This window comes from Rhinoderma darwinii, chromosome 6 (genome assembly GCF_050947455.1).
Source record: "Rhinoderma darwinii isolate aRhiDar2 chromosome 6, aRhiDar2.hap1, whole genome shotgun sequence".
Lineage (NCBI taxonomy): Eukaryota > Metazoa > Chordata > Amphibia > Anura > Rhinodermatidae > Rhinoderma > Rhinoderma darwinii.
The window spans coordinates 134203248-134230922 of NC_134692.1; the positions used below are offsets into that span (position 1 = coordinate 134203248).

General features: G+C 45.0%; 1 protein-coding gene across 3 annotated transcripts in view; it reads left to right on the top strand.

Moving 5' to 3' along the window:
* LOC142655849 (dynein axonemal assembly factor 8-like) overlaps positions 1 to 18646 on the top strand; it is a 60189-nt gene extending 41543 nt beyond the window's left edge. For all 3 annotated transcript variants that reach the window (XM_075830472.1, XM_075830471.1, XM_075830470.1), the window contains exons 28-31: positions 6265 to 6476; positions 8172 to 8257; positions 14961 to 15027; positions 15304 to 18646. In XM_075830472.1, coding sequence (XP_075686587.1) covers positions 6265 to 6476; positions 8172 to 8257; positions 14961 to 15027; positions 15304 to 15381 — 443 coding nt within the window. In that variant the 3' untranslated portion in view covers positions 15382 to 18646. The remainder of the gene's footprint in view (positions 1 to 6264; positions 6477 to 8171; positions 8258 to 14960; positions 15028 to 15303) is intronic.
* Positions 18647 to 27675: the final 9029 nt, after the last annotated feature.

The following is a 27675-nucleotide window of genomic DNA, read 5'->3' on the forward strand; positions in this document are numbered from 1 at the left end:
CACATACAGTATATAGGTAGAGGGAGGGATAACCACAGTGCATTTTGGGAAGGCTATCTGTAATGCATTAATTAGAAGCCTGTCCGAGCTCATGTGATCTTTCTATTCTGTAAAATGGCGGGCGGCACTTGCCAACGGCTACCATTTTGCCACGATTCGTGCGCCACGATCCCCAAAAATTTTGGAATTGGCATGATCTGAAACTTTTTTTAGAAATTTAGCCAGAATTAGATTAGAATAGAATCGATTTGGTTCATCTCTTTGCAAATCCCATAATGAACGCCAGAGGTGGCCAGGATATGTGTGAAAGGATTTGTCACACTCGGGGTTAACAGGTCCGGTGGCTGTATCAGGGACAAATGGTTGCAGTTTATATGGAAAATGCAAGTCACATACACATTGGCACGTGTGCTCAGCGGATGACGCACACTGGTGTCAGCATCTCTGCACAGGAACACAGCTGGCCAACACTTCCGCCACTTTAAGACTTCTTCAGGACCATGCGGTTCATTAACCCATTCACTCCCAGCAGATCGGTTTCTTCATCTTTTTCAGTTTGCCGACGCGTTTGAGGTTCCTAGTCTGAACTAATCCTGGCTAAAGTTAAATAGGTTCCAAGCGGATTAGCAGAATTGTGTTTGTGTGTCAACAACAATGGAAAGTCTAGCAGAAATCTGTGGCGCAGTATATTCCGAAATGTCTCGGAGCTACCGTCACCCGGAGCTGTTTTGGAGGGGGTGAGATGTGGCATAATTAAATTCTTATGTGTTCCACATTAAAGAGCTGAACTTTCTGAAATGAAATGACATTTTGTGAAGTTTTGATGAGAATGTGCTGCTGTGAGGTCCCTGTAATTTCTCTCACTGGTGATTCTTCGCTGAAATGAACTGTCGGAATATGACAAATGGGGGTTGAAGACAATGGGTTGGAGGAAATGTCTGGTGCAGTGTGCAAGGTGTTACAGGCTGGTGCTTTGTGCACGGGGTCAAGAAATGGGGCAGTGTATTTTGCAGGGGGTCATGGACTATACTGGACTGTGCGAAGGTCATAGACTGGTCCACTGTGCAGAAGCTATGGGATGATGCATTGTAATAAATCACAAACAGGGCAGCATGTTGGGGTAACAGGATGGACCATTGGGTGGACTCAAGGCAGGTTTAATGTAGTTGGGTAACAGACCGGTGCAGTTTGCAGTGGTTACAGGTTTGGACAGTATGTTAAGAGTTTCAGGTTGGTGCAGAGATTGCAGGTTCGAACACTATGCTAAGGTCACAGGTTGGTGCACTATGCTAAGGTTGCAGGTTGGTGCACTATGCTAAGGTCACAGGTTGGTGCACTATGCTAAGGTCACAGGTTGGTGCCTTATGCTAAAATTACAGGTTGGTGCACTATGCTAAGGTCACAGGTTGGTGCCTTATGCTAAGGTTGCAGGTTGGTGCACTATGCTAAGGTCACAGGTTGGTGCACTATGCTAAGGTTGCAGGTTGGCGCAGAGATTGCAGGTTGGTGCACTATGCTAATGTTCGAGGTTGGCACAGAGGATGGAAAGGATAAAAGGTTGGTGCAGTGGTTACTGATTGGTGCAGTATGGAAAGGTCTTCCAGGTTGGTCCAGAGATTTTAGTCTAGTGCAGTATACAAAGGACTACAGGTTGGTGCAGAGGTTACAGGTTGGTTCAGAGGTTACAGGTTGGTGCAGAGGTTACCGGTTGGTGCAGAGGTTACAGGCTGGTGATAAGGTTACAGGTTGGTGCAGAGGTTACAGTTTGGTGATAAGGTTACAGGTTGGTAATAAGGTTACAGGTTGGTGCAGAGGTTACAGGTTGGTGATAAGGTTACAGGTTGGTGCAGAGGTTACAGGTTGGTGATAAGGTTACAGGTTGGTGCAGAGGTTACAGTTTGGTGATAAGGTTACAGGTTGGTGATAAGGTTACAGGTTGGTGCAGAGGTTACCGGTTGGTGCAGAGGTTACCGGTTGGTGCAGAGGTTACCGGTTGGTGCAGAGGTTACAGGTTGGTGATAAGGTTACAGGTTGGTGCAGAGGTTACAGTTTGGTGATAAGGTTACAGGTTGGTGCAGAGGTTACAGGTTGGTGCAGAGGTTACAGGTTGGTGCAGAGGTTACAGGCTGGTGATAAGGTTACAGGTTGGTGCAGAGGTTACAGTTTGGTGATAAGGTTACCGGTTGGTGCAGAGGTTACCGGTTGGTGATAAGGTTACCGGTTGGTGCAGAGGTTACAGGTTGGTGCAGAGGTTACAGGTTGGTGCAGAGGTTACAGGCTGGTGATAAGGTTACAGGTTGGTGCAGAGGTTACAGTTTGGTGATAAGGTTACAGGTTGGTGATAAGGTTACAGGTTGGTGCAGAGGTTACAGGTTGGTGATAAGGTTACAGGTTGGTGCAGAGGTTACAGGTTGGTGATAAGGTTACAGGTTGGTGCAGAGGTTACAGGTTGGTGATAAGGTTACAGGTTGGTGATAAGGTTACAGGTTGGTGCAGAGGTTACAGTTTGGTGATAAGGTTACAGGTTGGTGCAGAGGTTACCGGTTGGTGCAGAGGTTACAGGTTGGTGCAGAGGTTACAGGTTGGTGCAGAGGTTACAGGTTGGTGATAAGGTTACAGGTTGGTGCAGTGGTTACAGGTTGGTGATAAGGTTACAGGTTGGTGCAGTGGTTACAGGTTGGTGCAGTGGTTACAGGTTGGTGCAGTGGTTACAGGTTGGTGCAGTGGTTACAGGTTGGTGCAGAGGTTACAGGTTGGTGCAGAGGTTACAGGTTGGTGCAGAGTTAACAGGTTGGTGATAAGGTTACCGGTTGGTGCAGAGGTTACCGGTTGGTGATAAGGTTACCGGTTGGTGCAGAGGTTACAGGTTGGTGCAGAGGTTACAGGTTGGTGCAGAGGTTACAGGTTGGTGCAGAGGTTACAGGTTGGTGCAGAGGTTACAGGCTGGTGATAAGGTTACAGGTTGGTGATAAGGTTACAGTTTGGTGCAGAGGTTACAGTTTGGTGATAAGGTTACAGGTTGGTGCAGAGATTACAGGTTGGTGATAAGGTTACAGGTTGGTGCAGAGGTAACAGGTTGGTGATAAGGTTACAGGTTGGTGCAGAGGTTACAGTTTGGTGATAAGGTTACAGGTTGGTGCAGAGGTTACCGGTTGGTGCAGAGGTTACAGGTTGGTGATAAGGTTACAGGTTGGTGATAAGGTTACAGGTTGGTGATAAGGTTACAGGTTGGTGCAGAGGTTACAGGTTGGTGCAGAGGTTACAGGTTGGTGCAGAGGTTACAGGTTGGTGCAGTGGTTACAGGTTGGTGCAGAGGTTACAGGTTGGTGCAGAGGTTACAGGTTGGTGCAGAGGTTACAGGTTGGTGCAGAGGTTACAGGTTGGTGCAGAGGTTACAGGTTGGTGCAGAGGTTACAGGTTGGTGCAGAGGTTACAGGTTGGTGCAGAGGTTACAGGTTGGTGCAGAGGTTACAGGTTGGTGATAAGGTTACAGGTTGGTGCAGTGGTTACAGGTTGGTGCAGAGGTTACAGGTTGGTGATAAGGTTACAGGTTGGTGCAGTGGTTACAGGTTGGTGCAGTGGTTACAGGTTGGTGCAGAGGTTACAGGTTGGTGCAGAGGTTACAGGTTGGTGCAGAGGTTGCAGGTTGGTGCAGAGGTTGCAGGTTGGTGCAGAGGTTGCAGGTTGGTGCAGAGGTTGCAGGTTGGTGCAGAGGTTGCAGGTTGGTGATAAGGTTGCAGGTTGGTGATAAGGTTGCAGGTTGGTGATAAGGTTACATGTTGGTGATAAGGTTGCAGGTTGGTGCAGAGGTTACAGGTTGGTGCAGAGGTTACAGGTTGGTGATAAGGTTACAGGTTGGTGATAAGGTTGCAGGTTGGTGCAGAGGTTACAGGTTGGTGATAAGGTTACAGGTTGGTGATAAGGTTGCAGGTTGGTGCAGAGGTTACAGGTTGGTGATAAGGTTACAGGTTGGTGCAGAGGTTACAGGTTAGTGCAGAGGTTGCAGGGTGGTGATAAGATTACAGGTTGGTGCAGTGGTTACAGGTTGGTGCAGTGGTTACAGGTTGGTGCAGAGGTTACAGGTTGGTGCAGAGGTTACAGGTTGGTGCAGAGTTAACAGGTTGGTGATAAGGTTACCGGTTGGTGCAGAGGTTACCGGTTGGTGATAAGGTTACCGGTTGGTGCAGAGGTTACAGGTTGGTGCAGAGGTTACAGGTTGGTGCAGAGGTTACAGGTTGGTGCAGAGGTTACAGGTTGGTGCAGAGGTTACAGGCTGGTGATAAGGTTACAGGTTGGTGATAAGGTTACAGTTTGGTGCAGAGGTTACAGTTTGGTGATAAGGTTACAGGTTGGTGCAGAGATTACAGGTTGGTGATAAGGTTACAGGTTGGTGCAGAGGTAACAGGTTGGTGATAAGGTTACAGGTTGGTGCAGAGGTTACAGTTTGGTGATAAGGTTACAGGTTGGTGCAGAGGTTACCGGTTGGTGCAGAGGTTACAGGTTGGTGATAAGGTTACAGGTTGGTGATAAGGTTACAGGTTGGTGCAGAGGTTACAGGTTGGTGCAGAGGTTACAGGTTGGTGCAGAGGTTACAGGTTGGTGCAGTGGTTACAGGTTGGTGCAGAGGTTACAGGTTGGTGCAGAGGTTACAGGTTGGTGCAGAGGTTACAGGTTGGTGCAGAGGTTACAGGTTGGTGCAGAGGTTACAGGTTGGTGCAGAGGTTACAGGTTGGTGCAGAGGTTACAGGTTGGTGCAGAGGTTACAGATTGGTGCAGAGGTTACAGGTTGGTGATAAGGTTACAGGTTGGTGCAGTGGTTACAGGTTGGTGCAGAGGTTACAGGTTGGTGATAAGGTTACAGGTTGGTGCAGTGGTTACAGGTTGGTGCAGTGGTTACAGGTTGGTGCAGAGGTTACAGGTTGGTGCAGAGGTTACAGGTTGGTGCAGAGGTTACAGGTTGGTGCAGAGGTTGCAGGTTGGTGCAGAGGTTGCAGGTTGGTGCAGAGGTTGCAGGTTGGTGATAAGGTTGCAGGTTGGTGATAAGGTTGCAGGTTGGTGATAAGGTTGCAGGTTGGTGATAAGGTTACATGTTGGTGATAAGTTTGCAGGTTGGTGCAGAGGTTACAGGTTGGTGCAGAGGTTACAGGTTGGTGATAAGGTTACAGGTTGGTGATAAGGTTGCAGGTTGGTGCAGAGGTTACAGGTTGGTGATAAGGTTACAGGTTGGTGATAAGGTTGCAGGTTGGTGCAGAGGTTACAGGTTGGTGATAAGGTTACAGGTTGGTGCAGAGGTTACAGGTTAGTGCAGAGGTTGCAGGGTGGTGATAAGATTACAGGTTGGTGCAGTTTGCAGTGGTCCCATGTTGCTTCTTTGTATTGTGTTCATGGACTTGTACAGTTTGCAGGGATCAAGACATGTTAAATTGTACTGGGCATCACCATCGGGTGCAGTCTGCAGGGACCACATGTTGGCATTGTGTATTGTGGTCTCTGATTAGCGTTGATGTCACCAATGGTACATGGAAATGGGGGGTTGTACAGGCTCCAGTACTACACACAGGACTGTTTCATTGTTTTCAATACACAGTTAGCATTAGGTTATCAGACAAACTATTGTGAATGATGATTGACTTACCAGCCTGGGTGCCCCATCCCCCAAAACGTTCAATAACTTTGGCCTCAAAATTAATGGTCTCCAAATTTTGGTTACTAATCTATTGTAAATGCTGAGCGGGTCTTTATCTCTGCCACATCTGTTGGCACAAGCTGTGGTCTGGGTATGGGGCTGGCAATGTTATAGTGTGCCATGGTATACTCCAGATTTCCCTGCAGTCGGCACACACACTATGCTGTGCAGCAGTGCTGACTCGGTGTACTCTATTCCTCTGTCATTGCACCTTTATTTCTGTTTGTTGTTTTTGTAGCTTTTAGATATGACCTTGTATGAAGAACCCAAATTCAGGCACAATGAATGTGTCACTCGTATTTCATGTTCCCTCAGCGGCGCACACGTCATGTTATTTTCTACATAATAATTATATAGTCATGACAATATTTAACATATAATAATTAAGAATCTCCGCTCTCTAATCACTTGATAAATTGCATGTGACAGGCAGGTGGAGTGACACATTCTCATTGCCGGGAATCTCCTCACACCGTGGAAGACGTAGCGCAATGAAAACAATGACATTATTCTACGGTTGAGTTAAGTGGTGTTTGCCTCTGACATGTCTGACATTTTCCTCCTTTTCTTTGTTTTAGGTACGCCGTTCACGAGCGCCTTGTGTCAGACCACCTGCCTGCTGTTCCCTTCTCGGGCACTAGGTGGCTCTTCACCAGCGTACGTCCAAGGACTAGAGCAGCTGAGCAACAGATCGTTCCACATGACAGGGGCGCGGCTCACGGTATTCGACCAATCACAGGCTCAGTTTGTTGCAGAGCTGTATAGTCTACAGGATAGCCTCTCTGCTGAGGTATGGCTAGCTATAAACTGTGGCATAGGTCTCTATATTATAGAGGACCGGTCGCCTCTCCTGACATGTCAGTTTTAGAAAATATTTATATGCCCCATGATAAAAACAATTGTGGAGCATCTTTTCTTAGAACTCTGCATTGTGGCGTTCCTCTGTTAGTCCTCCTGGAAATGTATAAATAAATTGAGAAACCATTCTCCTTGTAAAAAATGGTAATGGTAACACCCAGTTGTCAATGTTTTCATATATTTCCAGGAGGAATAACAGAGAAACCCCAAGTGTCCAAAGTACATTGACAGCCACATTGCCCTACTGACATGGCCAAGGTGCCCCCATAATGTTACTTTCCACAGTGCAAAAAAACAAACAAAACAGCCACAATCCACTCATTACAATGCCAGCTACATTGCTGCCATTACAGAGCTACCCGCAGTGCCCCTACCAAATTGACTGTAACAATGCTCCCACAACATTTCCAGTCCCAGCGCCCCCACCACTTCGCCTGTAACAGTTCTCCCACAACATTGCCAGTAACAGTGCCCCCATAACATTGCCAGCCCCAGTGCCCCCAACACTTCACCTGTAACGGTTCTCCCACAACATTGCCAGTCCCAGTGCCCCCACAACATTGCCAGTAACAGTGCCCCCATAACATTGCCAGCCCCAGTGCCCCTGGACAGAGCCAGCATAACAGTGCCCCTTAAAATTGCCAGTCACGATGCCCCTTTGCCTCAGTGAACATTGCAGGACTCATACAGTGGACTGTGCCGCCTTATGGCTTCTGGATGGTCCATTGCTCTCATTTTTTTTCCATGGTGACAGTAATACTTGTGTGTGTCCTTGCATTGCCCTTCATGAATATTCATTAATAATATATTTCCTTATAATATTGTGAAATTGTGTGTGATGTGAAAGCGCGGCCCACCCTCATAGGAGATGTCTATCTAAATACAGAATATATTTTTAATGGTAATATTCCCTTCCCCCACACATCAGCAGAACAGCAGGGGGCATCGCTCGGGTGTATATACATACAGTAATGTCATATGTTAGCTTTGATATCCCTTGTTGAGTATCACAGGCCCACACTGTTTGCTGCTGATCTCGGGGCCAGTCCCTGTGGGCCCGTCTGACTATGGGCCATTTCCATGTGGGACTATGGGAAATATGTTTCCATGTATCCCCCTTCCCAGGGAGTATATCAATGCAAAAATATGCTCATCAGCTCGGGCCACAAGGGTCACCTGCCTTCTATGAGGATTACCCTCCAAAATATCCCGGAGCTAAGTGGTTAAAAACACGTGTCCTTGTTGTATCTGTTTCTAAGAAAGCTGGATAACAAGTAGTATAGCCACTACAACCGATATAGCCGCTTGAATTCATTCTCTTTTCCAGTCTGCCTACCATTACACCTGCCAGTGGGATTTTCACCCATCTTTCCTAGACTCCTGAAAGGCAAACCTGCCTAGTTATACAATGATTACTCCCATATCCATACATAACTGGGAAGATTTGTTATTCTGAAAACCTGAGTATCAACTCCTGTGGCATCTATATTACTTATCACCCAGCTTTTCCAGGCTCCTGAATGGCAGACGAGTCATTGAGGATCACTGAATGATGTATCTGTTTAAATGGAAATTATAAATAGATGCCAATTTAGATCACTGACTGGATTATCTATTGTTCTTGCAGTTCAAGGCTGAAATCGAGGGCCCCTGTCTGCTGGTAGCCGCCCAGCGGGACAACGCTGTCACCTGTTTCCACTCGCTAATAGCCAGGTAAGCGCCAGTCTATTTCAGAGAAGAAAAGCTCCTGAGAATAATTAGCTGAGGAAATAACGTGAATCATTTATTAGACCACATTGATCTGAGATCGGACATGGACCTCCAAGTGAAGTACAAACCGAGAATCCGCCAGTGGGCAGTGCGCTGTGTCGCGCCCTGATAATATTCTAGTTTCACATTGGCATCCCCGAGTTCTAGAATAAGGGAAATTCCTTAGACAGTTTTTTCCATACTTTCTGAAGGATCTGGGCATAAGATGTAGGTCACAGGACTGGAGATACTTCTCACAATACAAAGCAGGTGAAACATTCTTATTTATGAATATAGGCACGGTGCCGCCCAGTCTTAAATGGTATCAGGTCTGGAGTACCCACAAGGACATCTATGGAGATGCCAAGCTGGGCCTGGGCACTGAACTGTTATATAAAACTGATACCAGTCTGATATGAGTGGCTGCGCGGTATACGTTTTTTTACTAGATGCCTCTGTATAGGAAAACGCATCAAACCCCGCTATCCTATACAGTAAAAAAAACGGTATACTGATGCATGCTGGCACAGTGTATGCTAGAAGGGCACTTTATTGGCATATGCTGGGTGCATGGGGCCCCATAGATATGTTCGGTGTATGTGCCTGGCGTATACTGGCGCTTACCAACGTAATTAAGAAAAGAAAGTATGAACAAAGCATTACCTTTTTACATGGGAGATATATATACATACTAAAAGGGGTATTCCCATCTTACACACTTATGGCATATCTACAGGATATGCCATAAATGTCTGATGGGTCTCAGAGCTGGCACTCATATCTATCTCGAAAAAGGACGTCACTGTGCTACGCTTTTAAAGTAAATCAGCGAGCCTGACTGTTTCCATACTCCCAGCCACCTCTCCACTGAGTTTCGAATAAATCTAGTGGCTCATCTGACCAGGATAGGGTACCCCGTCCCTTGAGATAGGTGTGGGTCCCATAGGTGGGACCCGCACCTATCAAACATTTATGGCATATCCTTTGCTATATACATGCTGTAGAGGAAGCCTATGTGACTGCAATGGGGCTATTGGAGAGAGGGGGATTAGTCCTGGTTGGACCCGTCCCCTTTGCTCTTCAGAGGACTTGTATAGTTAGCAGACAAGGGGTATAAAATTGGGTCAAAGGGTCATAGAAATGGAGAAATAAACACCAGGCCCTTCTGTCCTGGGTGGCGAAACCTCATATCGTAATGGAGGGCCCAGTTTATAGGGCCCCTTCTCTTTCGTATACACCACTAATAAGCATCCATGTAATTCAATGATGTCCACAGTAGGAGCCGCTCTTTACAGCATTCCTTGGCTCGGGCTGATAGAAGGGGTTCAGATATGGAAATTGGTTGTCTAATATGAAAAACCCCAACGATTTTCACCACGACGAGAGAGTCGGATTGTAGTGTCTCCCACTGTGAGCAAATGGTCAAAGTGTTCTGATTTATTGGATCAAAGGGGAGCAAAGTAAGGACCCTGGAATAAGATGTTGTAGGGTAGGAGTAGAGGAGCTCACCATCTCCCTGCAAGATTCCTGTGGAAATAATTGCTTAGATCAGACTTGTGACAGTCATGTAACCTCTGTCGCCCCCTAGCATGAAATTTTCATCTTGCCATGTGGTGCAACTGGTATAAAAGAATTCCTACAGCATTATAACTAAGGAAAGACAGATTTAGTGTTGTGCTCGATATACACTGCATTCGGAAAGTCTTCTGACCCTTTCACTTTTTCACATTTTGTTATGTTAAGGCCTTGTGCTAAAATAAAAAAAATTCACGTTTGTCCCCATCGTTCTATACTTAATACCCCATAATGATAAAGTGAAAACAGAATTTTAGAAATTTTTGCAAATTAATTAAAAGTGAAAAACTCTAATTTCTCATGGACATAAGTATTCAGACCCTTTGTTATGACACTTGAAATTTAGACCTCGGGGCCTCCCATTTCTCTAGATCATCTTTGAAATGTTTCTACAGCTTGATGGGAGTTCACCTGTGGTAAATTCATTTTATTGGACCTGATTTGGAAAGACAGCGCCTGTCTATATAAGGTCTCATAGCTGACAATGTATATCAGAGCAAAAACCAAGCCATGAGGAGGAAATAACACAGATCTGGAGAAGGGTACAAAAAAATTTCTGCTGCTCTGAGAGTTCCCAAGAGCTCAATGGTCTCCTTAATTCTTAAATGGAAGAAGTTTGGAACAACCAGGAGTCTTCGTAGAGCTGTGCGCCCCACCAAACTAAGTAATCAGGGGACAAGGGCCTTGGTAAGATAGGTGACCAAGAACCCAATGGTCCCTCTGGATGAACTCCAAAGATCCTGTGTGCAGATGGGAAAAACCTCCAGAAGGTCAACCATCACTGCAGCACTCCACCAGACTGGGCTTTATGACAGAATGGTAAGAAAGAAGCCTCTCCTCAGTACAAGACACATGAAAGCCGCCTGGAGGACTCTCAGACTGTGAGAAACAAGATTCTGTGGTCTGATGAAACCAAGATTGAGCTTTTCGGCTTCAATTCTAATCGTCATGTCTGGAGGAAACCGGGCACTGCTCATCGCCTGCCCAATACCATCCCTACAGTGAAGCATGGTGGGGGGCAGCATCATGCTGTGGGGGTGGTTTTCAGCGGCTGGGATAGGGAGACTGCTCAGGGTTAAGGGACAGACTAATGGAGGAGCAAAGTATAGACATATTCTTAATGAAAACCTGATCCAGAGTGCTCTGGACCTCAGACTGGGCCAAAGGTTCACCTTCCAACAAGACAATGACCCTAAGCACACAGCCGAGACAACACAGTAGTGGCTTAGGGACAACTCTTTGAATGTCCTGGAGTGGCCCAACCCGAGCCTTGACTTGAGCCCAATCGAACATCTCTGGAGAGACCTGAAAATGGCTGCCCACCGAATGTCCCCAGCCAGCCTGACCGAGCTTGAGAGGATCTGCAGAGAAGAACGGCAAAAAATCCCCAAATCCAGGCGTGCAAACCTTGTGGCATCATACCCAAGAAGACTGGAGGCCGTTATCACTGCCAAAGGTGCTTCAACTAAGTCCTGAGTAAAGGGTCGGAATACTTATGTAAATGCAAGATTTTCGTTTTTCCCTATTCAATAAATTACCAAAGAATTAACATTGTGTCTTCACTTTGTCATTATGGGGTATGGAGTGCAGAATGATGGGGAAAAACTTGAGGTTTGTTTTTTTTTTATACCACAAGGCCTCAACATAACAAAATGTGAAAAAATTTAAAGGGTCTGAAGACTTTCCGAGTGCATTGTATGACCCGGGTTAATGGCTGAATGCTGTAATCCAGGGAGTTAAAGGGTTAAACAGCACCATGGCAATGAAGGGGGTCATGGAAAGAGGATTTGGGAGATTGCAGCCGGGACAGTTCAGTTTCCTCTGATGGATTACGCCTCGGGAAAATCCGTTTATAGAAGGCTTTTGTTATGTCACAGATTAGATGGTGTGTCAGGATTTCCATGACTTAAAAGATGTCACAGAGCTGCCCATACATTTACCGAGAAGAGGACACCTTCACAGGCCGCCAAGGGCACCGAGCAAGTTAACTCCGTCTGTGCTAGTCTTCTCATTCCCGCTGTATTGAACAAAGACTAATTGTTACCCTGTAAACTCGAATACAAGTCAGCCTAACTATGATTCCTCAGGATATCACCGAGGCGTGAGAAACGTTGTGCCTCATTCCTTACTGATCTCATTGCTTTCTCGGGAGCTGAATATTGGCTTATCCTAATAGAACTATACATACGGCAGCTTTGTGAGGTAAACCATACCTGCTACATGGTAAGGATGACAAAAAAAACCACAGCACAAATCTGTCAAGTTCAATCCAACGGGTTCATGCTCGTTGATCCAGAAGAAGACTAAACCAAAACCCTGAGAGGAAACGCCAATTTGGTGACTCTTTGTAGACTAATCTTTAGTAACTGTAGTCCATTTGCCATCTATATGGCAGCTTGTTTTTTAGTCTCCTTGGCCAGTAGGGCTACCTTGATGTTGCGCAGGACATCTCCTTAGGAGAAGGTCACCTCTTCAAGGAGCTTTTTCTCGACATTGTGCAAGTAGCGGTTGATGTTGGGGGTCTCTTTGTTGTCTCGAGCAACTTCCAATTCTGGGATCCATGTACCCATTCACCTTTACCAGGTAGCCTACAGCATTAGCCCGCACCCTCTCGGCATGGTTCCTTTTACTGTGGAGTGAATCCTTGCTCTGCATGATCCAGTCTTGGCCTTCGCCTGAGTTTTGCTTTCCTCTTCCAGACCTATCTATATCGACCTGTATAGCTAATTAACTCCTTAACTACCTGAAGGCCCATTCACCCTACAGGTCAACACAATTAACCGGTACTTGGTATCTCCAACCAACAGGGACCATTTCTTTATATGTACAGGTCCCTAGTGCCAACAGTAGAAGCCAGGGATCAACGGGCCAAGCATCAACAAGAAGGCCAAGGATCAACAGTAGAGGCCAAGGATCAACAGTAGAGGCCAGCATCAAGTCTTTTCTCCAATAACGGCACCCATGTTCACTCACATGTACATGTAAAACCGCACACACATGTGTATATGTAACAAGAACGTATAGGCTTCTGATTCAGGAGGGAGCAGCCTGTGTGACAGGAGGCTATGTCAGTCCCAGCGGGGAGCTGTGTTGATTTCTTCTTCTCTGTCGGAGAGAGCGGGTGACAGGCGCGTTGGAGATGCCCCCCCCTCCTCAGCTCTCTTAGCTCTTATCTCTGATGTTCCAGCACCGCTATCCTCAGAACCATGAGCTATAGCCAGCTGCAAAAGAAAACTAGGCCAGACAGAGTTTAAAACAGTCTATTGAAATCATGCAAAACCCAAGCAAAGGGATTTTACTTAGCAGCGCAGTTACCTCAACGAAAATCACTTCTTCAGCGAGTTATTTCGAGTACATTTAGGGCGTGATTATTTTTACCCACTATTCGAAATTTGGTCGAAATCATCACTTGGGCTACTGCTGAGTTTAGTTCTTTTTTTGCAAGTATAGGAGACAAGGGACGTGTACTGTAATGACGTGTAGTGCCGAGAGCTACAGATAAATACGAGGGTCAACCAACAAGGTGGACATCAAATCTTTAATTGTGGGGCCTGATGGGAAGAGATCCAGATAATCAGCCGATCAGTTGAACTCAATGGGAGCCTGGTTTGGAAGATGACCATATAAATAGTCCAGAAGACTGGAGATGACACCCTCCATCACGTTTTTGTCAACATCTGCTAATGTAGCTCTTGTCTGGAAGATCGTTTCTCATAAAGTACTGTTGTATCATGGATACATTATTAGAGAGAACTCTACAAGAGAAATAATTAAACAGTGTCAACAGACAGTAGAATGTCTCTCTAGTGCCACCTATAGGTGACTACCCTGTGAGTCAATGTCCGACCCTTAAAAAAATGAGCCTTAAAACATGACAGGTTAGTCAGGAGATTCGGTACTTTCCAGGAGCTGCTACAAAGGCATCTCACTCAGCCAACCAGAACCCTACTGATGAGGAGCAACGACTGCGAAACAGTGCTGTCTACAGATGGTTGTCTATGGTTTGGCTTTATATCAAGGCTCAATAAGGGGTCGGACATTGACTTACAGGGTAGTCACCTATAGGTGGCACTGGAGACATTTTTCTTTAAATGGAGGAGAGCTATTTTGCATACTTTTTCCCAGGGAGCATTGCCCTTAAGACTCCCTACCAGCTGGATCTCTGCAAGAAGAATCAGTACTTTCCAAGAATAGACAGTAGGAAAAGCTTGTGGAATTCATAAGTGCATCACTAGTGGTAATTCCAGAAAGATTGCGGTCTTGATTCTACTATATAGCGCTTTAGTCAGACTCCTTTTGAAACGTTGTGTTCAGTTCTGGAGACCTCTTCAAAAAGATATTGTTAGGATACCTATTAGAGATGACACCTATTTTGTAGGACACCCATCAAAAATGGCACCTACTTTCTAGAACACTGATTGCAAAAGATACCTCTCCTTTAGGCAATCTACCTTCTAGGACAGCCATTAGAAGGGGCACCTACCTTCTATGACTCCTTTATGACTCCTTCCATTTAGGTCACCCTTTAAATTTGGCAACTACAATATACAAAGGACATCTACCTTTTAGGACAGCCTTTAGAATTTACTGCTTGCTAGGAAACCCTTTAGAATGGACACCTATCTTCTATGATAACTATCTTCAAGGACACCCATTAAAAAGGACACCTACTTGTTATGACCCCTACCTGCTAGGACGCCCATTAAAAATAGCACCTACCTCCTAGGACACTTTTTAAAATGGGCACCTACCTTCTAGGACGCTCTTTAGAATGGGCACCTACCTTTTAGGACACTCTAGAATGTATATCTACCTTCTATGACACCTATTAGCTAGGAGACTTTGAAAGGACATCTTTTTTCTAGAACACCCTTTAGATGTTGTAGAAGGGCACCTACCCTTTGACACCTATATTTTTTTGAAACACCCATTACAAAGGACACCCATTAAAATGGGCACTCACAATGTTTCATTCTCCTCACCCGCTGTTTCTTTAAGAAAGGCAACCTTTTAACATTGGATAGGAGTCTTTTTTTAGTAGCACATTGTTCCCCTGTCGCCAGTTATTTTTAATGTTATATTTTTCTTGTAGCAGCAACAACCTGCAGAAAGACCAGAAATGTACAGCGTTAGTTTGGAGCCCTCAGAGCCAGGCGCAGGTAGGTCCTGTGTACACTTCTCGAGAGCACAGCATTGTCTGATTATATGATGACACATACACATCGTACACAAACCAGATGCCGGGACGGTTGTGGAGAATTGCATTTATATTGTTGATTTCATTTAGCAGAATTGAATTACATTATTCCTGAGGCCTTTGGGACTTGTGAGATAAGAGGACGATGTGCTGACGCTGTATTGTATTCGTCATCATTTTCCTTGTACGTTCTCTGTCCCATCCTCACACCTTCCATCCTCCTTTTTTTTCCCTTTAGGCCGTCAAGATGATCAGCTGCTTTTTTGATTCGCTGACCCCTGACAGCATTCACCAAATTGTGCCTCAAGCCTCCTGAGAAAAGGAGGTGCAATTTCCTCAACTCTCAATGACACGTCTCAATGTCACCCTGAGAGCCTTGCAGGAGACGTTCCTGTAGAACTTAACCCATTGAACTATGGAGATCTTCTGAAAACCAAGCAGCCCTTATCTTTCTTGTTCGCATTATACTTCTTTAGGGACGGAAGCTCTGTTCCTGATCTAAAAAGCACCAATGATCTCGTCCTTTTGCATTCCAATTTGGAGAATTACGTCTCCCACTTCCGCCTCTAGGGGGCGCTTCACTATTCACTTTTTATACGGCCCCTACTGAGTTTAATGGAAGCCAAATATGGACTGAATATGGAAAGCGCCACCTAGAGGAGGAAACAGAAGGTGGGATTTTTGAAAATTTACCTGAACCGTGGAGCAGAACGCTGTTCTGCTTGATTTTAGATTTTAAGGGCTATGTCTACCTTTGCAACCAAAGTTTTTTTTTTATCCCTCCGATGTATCTAATATAAAATACGAAGCAACTTTGCAAATAGTGTTAATTGAAAAACTTCTACCGTTTTGTGTCTACAGCTTTTATACAGACCTATGTGTGTCCATGGTAACAGACTACAAACCCTTTGTAGTCTGATCCTGCAGTAAGGCCGGATTCACACGAGCGTGTGCGTTTTGCGCGCGCAAAAGGTCCGTGTGTCATCAGCATATGGTGCGCGGCTGCGTGATTTTCGCGCAGCCGGCATCATGATGACACTCTGGTTTTATGTTTATAAACATAAAAGCACGTGGTGCTTTTCTGTTTTCATTCATAATTTTTACTGCTGTTTCGCAAATCACGCGCGGCACCTGGAAGTGCTTCCGTGTGCCGAGCGCGATTTGCACGCACCCATTCACTTCAATAGGTGCGTGCAGCGCGAAACTCGGCCAAATATAGGACATGTCGTGAGTTTCACGCAGCGCACATACGCTGCGTGAAAATCACTGACAGTCTGAACGGCCCCATTCAGTAACATAGGTCCGTGCGACGCGCGTGAAAATCAAATTTTTGTTAACATGCATTTGGTAGAATGACAAGCATTAGGAGATAGATGGAAGGAAGCATTTATAGTCTATAACCATGGAGAGACATAGGTCTGCATAGGAACTGTATACACGAAACGGTAGAAGATTTTAAATCAAGACTATTTGCAAAGTTGTTTTACTTTAGTTACTGTACAAAACAAGTAAAATTAAGGCGGGATTCACACGACCGGGTCGCATCCGAGCCCGAGTGCCGGCCGGTAAAATCGGCCATTCTGCCCGGCCGGTTTGCATAAAGTTATGCATCCGTGCCGGGCCGGGCAGATCCGGACAGTGACATCAGCGGCAACTCCTGAAGGGAAATCCCCATGTGTTCGGGGATTCCGCTTCAGGAGTTTCCCCTGATGTCACTGCCCAGATATGGACAGAGACATCAAGCGCTCTGTCCAGGAGCGGAATCCCCGAACACACGGGGATTCCGCTCCTTCAAGGAGCTAAAGTGCGGCTAGCACATAGCAGAGCGGGGAGATACCTCCCCGCTCTGCTATAGTGGCGTCGCTACAGTAGTAGCAGCAGCAGCAGCTGCTGCTAGCGGCGCCATCAAAGGTGTCGCCGGGCCAGGGCGCTTTTAAAACAAGCAGGAGAAGGGAGCCAGCGCAGCGCTCCCTTCCACCTGCTGTACACCCCGGCCCTGCCACACCGTGTACAGCGATGCCATTCGTCAGAATGGCATCAACTCCTCCTCCTCACATGCACTCTGCGCTGTGAGGAGGAGGAGATAGAGCGCAAGAGCCGTAAAACCCGGCCGTCACTCGGGACACATCCCAGTGATGGCCGGGTATTACCCGGCCCCATAGACTTCTATGGGAGCCGGGCGGCCGGGTACCCGGGCGAAAATAGAGCATGTCCTATTTTTTGACGGGCGGTTTTCCCGGCCGTCAAAAAATCGGTCGTGTGAATAGCCCCATTAGGGGTCTATTATTCCTAATGCAGCCGGGTGCCGGCCGATTTATGAACGGCCGGCACCCGGCCGGGAAACCCTGCCGTGTGAATGAGGCCTAAGTCAAAATCGGAAATATCAGCTTTTGTATGGATTTCAAGTATTCCCCCATGCTGGGAGTTGTAGTTTTCCAACAACTGTACAGCTACAGGTTGGAGACCACTGAGAGGATACATACATGGGCTTCCTTTAATGATTTTGGGGGCTACGACTAAAGAACCACAAGATTTATGTGGGGATAATGCTACTGGATCTCTGTTTATAATGGGAACCATAAAGCTTCTCAGGGGTTTTGTCTTTGGACCAGTATTTGCCCATAGCAACCAATAAGATTCCACCTTTCATTTTTCAGAGGCCCTTTAGAAAATGAAAGCAGCGACCTGATTGGTTGCTATGGGCAACTAGTCAAATTTTCCTTTGCAGCAGTTGTGCAATCTCCCTTTCTGCGTATTTTTTCCTCACAATGTTTGCATTAGAGTTGAGCAATGTTTTTTGCCTGATTTTATTTACCATTTTGCCATGTCGGGGGAAGAGCAGGACATTCCTGTGTTATGTATTTATTGATCTTTATCGTTCCAGGTTTGAATATATAAGGCCCCATGCACACGACCGTAGATTTCGTCCGAAATTACGAACCCATTCATTTCTATTGCCGACGGACACCTTCCCGTATATTTACGGGAAGGTGTCAGGGCCGTAGAAACCTTCCGTTAAAAAGTAGGACATGTCCTATTTTTTTCTTTTACGGACCGTACTCCCATACAATTATAATGGGAGCATGGTCCGCAAATGCAGATGACTGTCCGCGCCCGTAATCACAGACCGTGAGTGTGTGCACGTTCGTGTGCACGGGGCCTAAATATAGACCGCATTTATTATGCAGTTTTGGCCAGGTTTTGGCATAAACTGTGCTGCTAAAATGTCGCAAGTGATGATGGTGGTAAAACTTGCACATTTTCTCTGCACTCGCCACATTTGGGCACCGTCTCCAACGGGGACGTAGTGTAGGCCACATTTAGAATGTGGAATTGGTGGATGTGGTGCAAAGTTTGGTGCAGATCTATGTCCGCTCATAGAAGGCGTAGATTTGATTTCCTCACTGTAAGACAAAATACAGAAAATGTATTAAGAAGTGTAACACGCTTTTAAATAAATTTGGCGAAAATCACTACAACTGCCTCCTTTAATTAGATTGGCGTAAAACACTCAAGTCTTAGTAAATATGGGCCTATGTATTGATTTTTATGCCTATATAATAAAGACGTACTTGCGATCCCATCAGTCTCAATTTATTATTTACTAGGAAGCAGCGACATTAACCCTGATGACACCGGTTCATAGTGAATTTACATTCCATGACATTTCATTTCATATAGCCGAAAGCCTGAACTGATTAATTTCTTAATACATCTTTATAGCGGTCGGAGCTTTGTTTTCCTGAAACAGAGTTCCAAATCCCCTACATAGGCATAGAGTTACATGATACAATTCTGTCTGTCTGCAGCCAACACTAGGGGGAGCTCCCTCTAGTGGTGGCTGCAGGCAGTCAGAATTTTATCATTCAAGGCTATGTCCCAGATTTGGAGCTCTGTATCAGAAAAACAGAGCTCTGACCAATATAAAGATATATTAAGAAGTTAATCCGCACTGAATTTCGGATTTGTTTATATTAAAAAAAACAAAAAACATTTAAAACTCCAGCCATACAATTAAGTTTGACCACAACTCTCTAACCAGACCCTCATCGTAATGCTGCTTTTTCTTTTTCCCCAAGACAAATCGAATCTGTTTATTTGAATATTTTAATCGAGGTACCGGCCGCCATATTACTTACAAAAATGACGCTGGTCTCCTATAGTAGTAAGAAGGAAATAGAGGAGTTTATGGTAACAGCCTCAGGTCGCCTAAGGAGGTCAGGAAGTGGCCCAGGGGCTCTCTCAGTGACCAGGGCAGATCATACAGGATGATGGAGATCTGCTGTTGTCACCAGATGCTTGTAAGAACTGTTGCTAGGCAACAACACAGGTAGAAGATGTAGCTTCCCTTTAAGAAAGTTGTAATAAATACATATTAAAGATCATGCGATCCAGGTCCGTCCAGTTTCTCTACATGGATACAAAGTGCTTGTGGTGCATGGGAATGTGGTAGAGTTTCCCTTTAAGCCACCAGATATGAAAAGAGCAGAATCTGCCACATGACATCATGTCAGCATCGTATCAACTGTGAATGAGTTTGTCTCCGGAAACGTAATTTTCATTAATACAAAATAAACATTCTTTATCCAAGTGGGCATCTGTGGCGGGGAAATTCTGGGATTAGGAAAAATGGAGCTGTGTGTGGTATAGCAGCTCATCCCCATTCAAGTGAATACTGCAATACCAAACACAGCCTATAGACAAGAGTGGCGCTGTTTATGGAAAAAAACAGACCGTTTTTTTTATAATCCTGGACAACCCCTTTAAGCCCACAATTATACGTTGTCACCTCCCAAATGGAGGACTGGCAACAGAGTTCTTCTATTTTTTAAATTTTTTTTTGCAATGCTGACTGTGTCAATTCATATTGTATTGTGGATGGAGATGCTCTTTAAGCAAATAAAGTGACTACGCTGCACAAGGATTTGAAGAAAGAATCTCAGATTTTAATCACCAAAAGCTTTAGGTAATGGAGACAAAGATCTGACATGATCGTAAATACGACTTGACTTTAGACTGTCAGCTCTCTCAACAAGGAGCCGGTGCAGGTAAACAGTTCTGCTGTCACGTGTCGTCATGGTAACACGTCCCCTGGGTGTCTGTACTGAGGCTTCCAGCTGTGCTCCATGTTCCCCTGTGCATCAATACGTTAATGTATGAGACCAATAGAGCTGCTGTCCTCCATTTAACCCATGAGTACCAAGGAAACCTGCAGTCTACCTATATCATGGGGTCTTATGTTACATATTAGAATATGATCTTGATGGACGTGCTCCAACAGATTGGTCCTTGGTTTTGCTAAGTGTCTGTGTGACATAGTGCCCCACTAGTGCACACACTCTGGGCAAAACTGATACACCCTGCTATGCCTAGTGCAGGCCTTGAGGGGGCGGGGCATGACACAGGGATACAAAGACAACCTGTGTCATGCTCCGCCCCTTCAAGCAGACAGCACATGTATTCACTTGCGTTTTTGGTTGCAGTTTTGCCGCAACTGCGGTTTTGTATAGGAACCGTTCCAGTTTCATCAAAGTCACATTTAAAAAAAGCATGTAAATACACAATAAGTTTTTGGCCGTGCAGTAACGGTCTTCTGTACTTCCTGTGGATTTACGCTAACGCTTTGCTTATGTAAATGTCGGTCTTCACTTCAGGTCTGGCATTTTATTCATAAATCAAACTAGGAGGATCAGACTGTAAAGCACCATAGGCCCGCCTAGTGTAATTTTAAAAAACAAATGGAAAAGAGCAATTTCACCTTTTTTTTTTTTCAAGTGATACAGGACACCATATTTATACATGCTTGCTGACTGTATCCCTATATATTTACTGTATGGATGGAATTACTTTTTAAAGATGACCGCTCCACTCTCCTGCCATGACTGTTTTAGTAAATACTTGTATTCCCCATAAAATAACAATTCTGGAGCATCTTTTCTTAGAACTCTGCGTTGTGCCGTTCTTCGGTTATTCCTCCTGGAAATGTATAAATAAATTTACAACTGTGTGTAACCATTCCCCCTGTCAATAAGACATATCTATACACAGTTATAGACTGTGTAGGGACACACCCTATTGACAAGGAGAATGGTAACGCCCAGTTGTCAATTTATTTATACATTTCCAGGAGGAATAACCGAAGAACGGCACAACGCAGAGTTCTAAGAAAAGATGCTCCAGAATTGTTATTTTATAGGGAATATCATTATTTACTAAAACAGACGTGTCCGGAGAGTGGAGCGGTCATCTTTAAGTCATTCCCAGAAACACCATGAAAATGAGTGCGGTCATAGAGATGTAAACCACATCTGACCTTGAGGAGGATTCTTTACTGTAAAGGCTTAGAACACAAAAACATATTGTTATCAGGATAATTCCGCTCTTGTGAATTGCCAGCAGGAAGGGACTGGATCCAGATCCTCTCTGGCTGCAGCGACACATTTCACCTTAATGACCCCTAAAATCTGGCTCACATCTCGTCTCAGTTGGTGCGAATGGGGGGGGTTCATCTATCCGATTTAACAGCACAACATGGATGATCGCTATGTCTCCCAGGCTGCGGCCGCCAATTTATCAGAGGTAATTAAATCATTTCCACAGAATGAACAGAACCTTCTGATCACATGGCAGGTATGGCGCGGGCAACAGCAGTGCCAAGCTCCCACGCGTACTGCCCTGCCAGATTCTCCTCTTCTTTACAGAGCAGGTACAGAAGGGGCGGCAGCAGTGTTGTCCTCTCCCACACAAACACTGTCCTGCCAAGTGCTCAGTTTGCACTTGAAGGAGAAGGCAGTGCCAGCCTACCTCTCTCTGTGCCACATACATGCCCTCTGTGAGCCCCCTCTTAATATCATTGTTTGTCATTTCCATGTGAGTAGAGATAATGCAGTTACGTCCTAGCCAATACTGTCACAATACGCGCTGCCATATATGATGACGCCATATTGTATAGGATCTATCTACAACTTGAAGTATAGAAATGGGTAATTATCATGTCGTGGTGCCCCTATACCCTATACTGGGTGACCTATGGGGTCTCTTTGGGACAGAAACCCAGTTGTCTTTGCAATCTCTGCAGTGAGAAATGAGGGCGGCCTAATACAAAGGTGATTGGGGCTCCTCTGAATGTGGTCCCTCAATTAGCTTCTCCAATACATATCCCAAGGGCCAATTACTTGGCCTCTTATGCATCCCTCGAGCCCAACTATCCCAAGGTCTCAGGGTAAACAATGGTTAGGCTGTTTGGATTTTGCCTTTTCTGATCCTTTGTTTCTTTTGGAGATAAATAGACACAGAAAATTAACCGCTTATCTCCCCTATTAAAACTACATACATGCTCCGCCAAGCTATCTATACATGTTTATGAGGTCAGGGAAAACCACTGATCGCTGACCGATTATTAATATTTTAGGTGTATGGCCAGATACACTGACCTATTGTAATATAGGAGCGCAGCTAAGGCTCAGTTCACACCTGTGTTGGTGTGTTCCATTGTTCTGCTCTGTCAGAGGAGCGGAACAAGGAAAGAACGGAAGCAACGGTTCCGTCGCACAACGGACATGGCCGGTGGCACCGATTGACTTTAATGGGGGTCTCTGTGATTATACCGTAAACAATAGCGCAGCATTCTGCGCTATTGTTTCCGGTAGTCCCTTGTTTCTGGTAGTCCCTGGATCTGCAACGAAGGCCCCTAACGGAGCCTCCAACGCAGATGTGAACAGAGACTAAGCAGTTGTGGGAGTGTTTGTCAACAAACTTGTTGACACTTCCAGAATTAACTAGAAGAATTGTGAATGCAGCTCTGGAGTATAATCCAGGCTGTAACTCAGAAGCAGGAGAAGTAATGAAATTCAATGTGTTAATAAAGTTATTTCACAAGCCCTGAATTAAACCAACGCTCTGGTCCCGGGACATTTTTAATATGATGGTGTATATGGAGTAATAATATCTGTTGCCCTCCAGTTATGCCCCTCTGCCATGGATCCGACATTTTAGGGTCCCCTCTGTGCTATCCCAACATGGCTTCAGCGTTCTTAGACTACGAGTCTGAGACCCTCCCACTGTTCTCGGATTGGCCACAGCTGCTCACGTGTGCAGTTTTGGCCAATCTTGAACAGAGGGAGTGTCTGAGACTCAGTCTGAGAAGCGCTGTGGCCATTTTGAAACAACACAGAGGGGACCATAAAACGGCGGATCCACGGCAGAGGGGCACCAGGTAATATTACTCCATATACCACATCACATATATAATTTTGGCCTGAGACTGGAGGGTCACTTTAAATCTAAATCTATAGGGTTCAGCAGAGTTACATTACATTACTCCCTTTTCTTTTGTTGCTTTGCCTATTTAGGTAGGGTCAATTTTATAGAGAATCGGGTGCTGGGCAACAAGCAAAGTAGGGCATGCCCTTGCCACTTTTAGATTCTTTTTCATTTTTCAGCCCACAAAATACTGCCACATAGTGCCAAATTAATCCTGCTGTGCACAATCCACATAAAGCTACCATATAGGCGTCAAATAATATGTAGCATCCAAATAATACTCCCTTAAAGAGCACACATAATACCGCCATATTGTACTTCCCATATAATTCAATTCCTAAATAATACCACCATACGCTGCTAAATAATATTGCCAGTTTTGGTTTGCTCCTGGGTTCCCTATGAAATGGTTATTGCCCAGTTTGCCACCCCTTAAAACAAGACGTGTGTAGGTTTCAGTCTTCACTGTAGTTTTGAAGTTCTGTTCCTGATCCATGTACATGGAAATAGAAAGGGAAACCGAATGTATATGAATAAGCGTGATTATCGTTAGTGATCCTGTAATCTATGGGGATCCTGGAAGAGATCCACTGCTGCTTATCAGGTCTCATTCTGCTGATCCTTTCCAGGGAAAGCTTCAAGTCTCAGCCCTATAATCTCAGATGCCATCAGCGTTGATACCTTTTACATAATCCCAGATGAAGAAATGCTTCAACAGATGGAGTCGATTTTCTCAAACTGGGACTGAATTTTTCCAAATCCCATGTACTTATCATCCTCCCTGTATATGTTATTCTATAGGACCCCCTTACTGAAACATTGGGGATATTTCCTAGCTGCCTTCATAGAGCCATTGTGTCACCACGTGATGTATAGAGGCCATAAAAAGACCTTATTACAATCTGATGTATCCAGGCGCAGGACGATGGATCTGTGATAAAATGTACTCACAATGCATTAAGTCGAGCGCTGAAAGCTTAATCTTCTCAGATGCTGCTACATTTATTCCAAGCAAAGTGCCATTACTTAAACTTGATCATGAGATGTAATATATGTTGTCCCAAGCAGCATTATGGATTCTTAAAGGGGTTATGTGGGGATGAAAAGGTATCATCAGTGTAGTCCCTGCAGTATGTGATACACTCGCTAATATACATTCCGCTCCTCCGTCGCGCTGATTCTGGGATCTTCACATATTTTTATAGCACTCCCGGGGGATCGAATGTCTAGTTGCACAGTCTTCTTTGATGATGATACGACTCTTCGTCATGTGACCGATCCCGCTGTACTCTATGTGCAAGCAGTAGTACAGCCGGCCGGTCACATGACGAAGAGTCGTATCATCACCAAAGAAGACTGTGCAGCTAGACTTCCAGTCCCTGGGCAGCGCTATAAAAATCTAGGAAAAATCTCATATTTAACGTAACGGGGGACCGGAATATAAATTAGCGTGTGTACTCACATACCTCAGGGACTACACTGCTAATAATTTTTGATCCCCACATAACCCCTTTAAAGAAAACCTCCAGCAAGAAGACAGGTTATTTTCTGCTCCCAACCAACACCACCCTCCCCCCATCACCGGTACCATCTTCTGAAGTAGTGGATCTGCCGGCGGAACATTGGTAATACCCATCTCCAACAGGGCCGTATTATTAAAGGGTAAATGGGTCAATTGCCACATAAGCTTCATCACCCTGTGTCCACCTGGTGCAGCCTAAGCATCAGTCCACCTTAAAAAAAAAAAGGCTCCAGGGACACATGGACCACAGAAACAGGATATCCAACAGGTCTAGATATCCTCCGCTAGTATTTCGGTCCTGTATTGCAGTATTATTTGGGCTCATTATTCTCTACTTTGGGGCATTAAACTAGACCTGGTCACCAGCACTCCTGTAATATAGATGGTGATCCCTACAAGATCATGGGGATCCAGCATGATCAGCGCTTGTGGCTGGGCCTGTTGCATGTGCCCTCCTGGCACTAATAGTGAAGTGGAGTTAGCAGAACATGCCTAAGGGCATCTATTAGGGCAGGTTTAGCTAGTAAAAGAGATTGGTACCTCAATGTATTAGCTACTGCCATGAATTTTCCCATGCCTAGAAGGGCGAGCTTTGTAAAAAAAAAAAACATAATTCAGCGTGTATAAAACACACATACATATACACTTTTTACCAGAATATTTAAACTAAAATACTGCCATACAATGTCCACACAATTCTGCAAATACAATACCTAAATAATACCTCCAAATGATACTGCCATATACTACCATATAGTGCCCACATAACATTGACATATACTGTATTTCCCACACAATACTGCTGTTCAAAGCCCAAATAACCTGCCATTTATTGTTCAAACATTACCACCATACAATACCAAAATAGTGAAAGGGGTTAATGGTAAAGTCCCGGGTGGCCTAGGGCAGTGAAAGTGTTAATGTTAAAGCCTTCAGTAGTCCAGGGCAACAAAGATGTGCATGCTCCACTCTCCTGGGTGTCCAGTCTTTGAGGATGAAATATTCAATGATAGAAAAAGAACAGATCTTATGGGGCCTGAGGAAGACGCTAGTTCGGCATCGAAACGCGTAGCCACTATTGTTATTATTGTTTCTATTAAATAGATATATGTTTTAAGTTCATTTACCTCAAATCTCCTGTGCCTTTGTCCATTTGTAATCTAGTAGCACCCCATACGATCCGTTGTTTTTCTATCTTTGAACATTTCATTCACAATGCGGTGACCGTATGGTTAGCGGGTTTGGATCTTGGCAGCAGCACTATTGGATTTTCACCGTGCACATTGTTTAACCACTGTTTAAATACAGTACTTAGGTGAGCATAGTATTGTATGACCTAAAACTTGCCTACTTGGATTGACCTGCTCTATGTGGCGTCGTGCATCTTGCTTTTATTTCCAGTCTTTGGGGAGACCCTTTTAGGAAATGGGGGTTCTGGATAATTGCCCACATTGCCACCCTCTAAAACCAGCTCTGATGTCCAGAAACTGGTGGCATTCAGCTCCTGGGAGTGGGATTAAGAATTTAGAGAATCCCTTTATAAATAATAAAATAAACTATAGATATAACCTAATAAACATGGATTCTCGGGATACGGCTGTTGTGACAAGTCTGGACCTACTTCTCTATTCCCTGATATTCTCGGCAACGAAGCCTCGTGTCAAGTAGGTGGGGGTGGGTGGGGGGGTTCAGTTCTGTATCCTGAGCTCCCTGTGTAGCTATAACAAGGGACGCTCTCTGCACGCTTCTTTCATGTGGATGTTATCTGATGCAGTTGCCGCGGTAACCATGAGAGCCCTCTCCGTACGGTCTAGATATAGCTAAGGTATTACACTGAGGGCCATCCCTGACAAGCAGCGAAACATGGCAGCACATACGGGGGGTAACATATATATATATATATGTGTGTGTGTGTGTGTGTGTGTGAAGTCATATCATAATCTAATTTACTGGGCAAAATACACTGTTATAGCATTAGTAATGTAGTTACCAAGGATTAAAGGGGAACACTACCTAGCTCCTCTACAGCAATGACATACTTATAGCTTCATTAGTATAACATACCTTTGTTGATACCATGTTTATTTCCCCTATGGCTTCTTCCTAGAGTATTATTTAAGGTGTGTAAGTTCAGGTTGCTTAGCAACCACTGATCCTCCTGTCTAGGTGACCACTTTTCCTTTCCATGTATTACTGAAGTGGTCAGAAAAAGTTCTATCTGATTGCTCATATCAATTGCAATTGAGGTGTCAAATAATTATATTGGTGGGGGTCGGAATGCCGGTATTTTCACAACTTTCATATTGAAGGGGGGGCTTATATGAAGTGTACATGGCTGGAGGGGAGTAGCTTTGTTTACATATACACATCTATATAGCAGCCTTTATTACTAGCGGACGCACATTACATTCCATGTCCTATGTCCCCCATTTTTTGTGGGAGGTGCCTGACCTGTACTGTCACTTTCCTTTATAGTCTACAGGAGATACGTATACACTTTTGGGAGCGTCTCTCTGCTGTAAATGGTAAATACGGGACACCCTTGCTCTGTGTAACAAAGAACGGTGTGCGGCAGGACAGCAATGAGCACAGAAGGGCATATGTACCGTACACAGATGGAAGAAGGGAGCGGCATAGTTGGGCACAATAGGGCCGCATACAGCCCAAGGGTCCCCGGTTGCTCCCCACTATATCAATGTGATACATTCACAAATCTCAAAAGATTGTGTTGTCACCAATATCAGCGTTATTATAATCCACAAGGGCCATGTTGTAACTGAGCTGGAGGCGGAGGCCCCAAAATGGTGAAGTCTTGCCCCTTTTTGC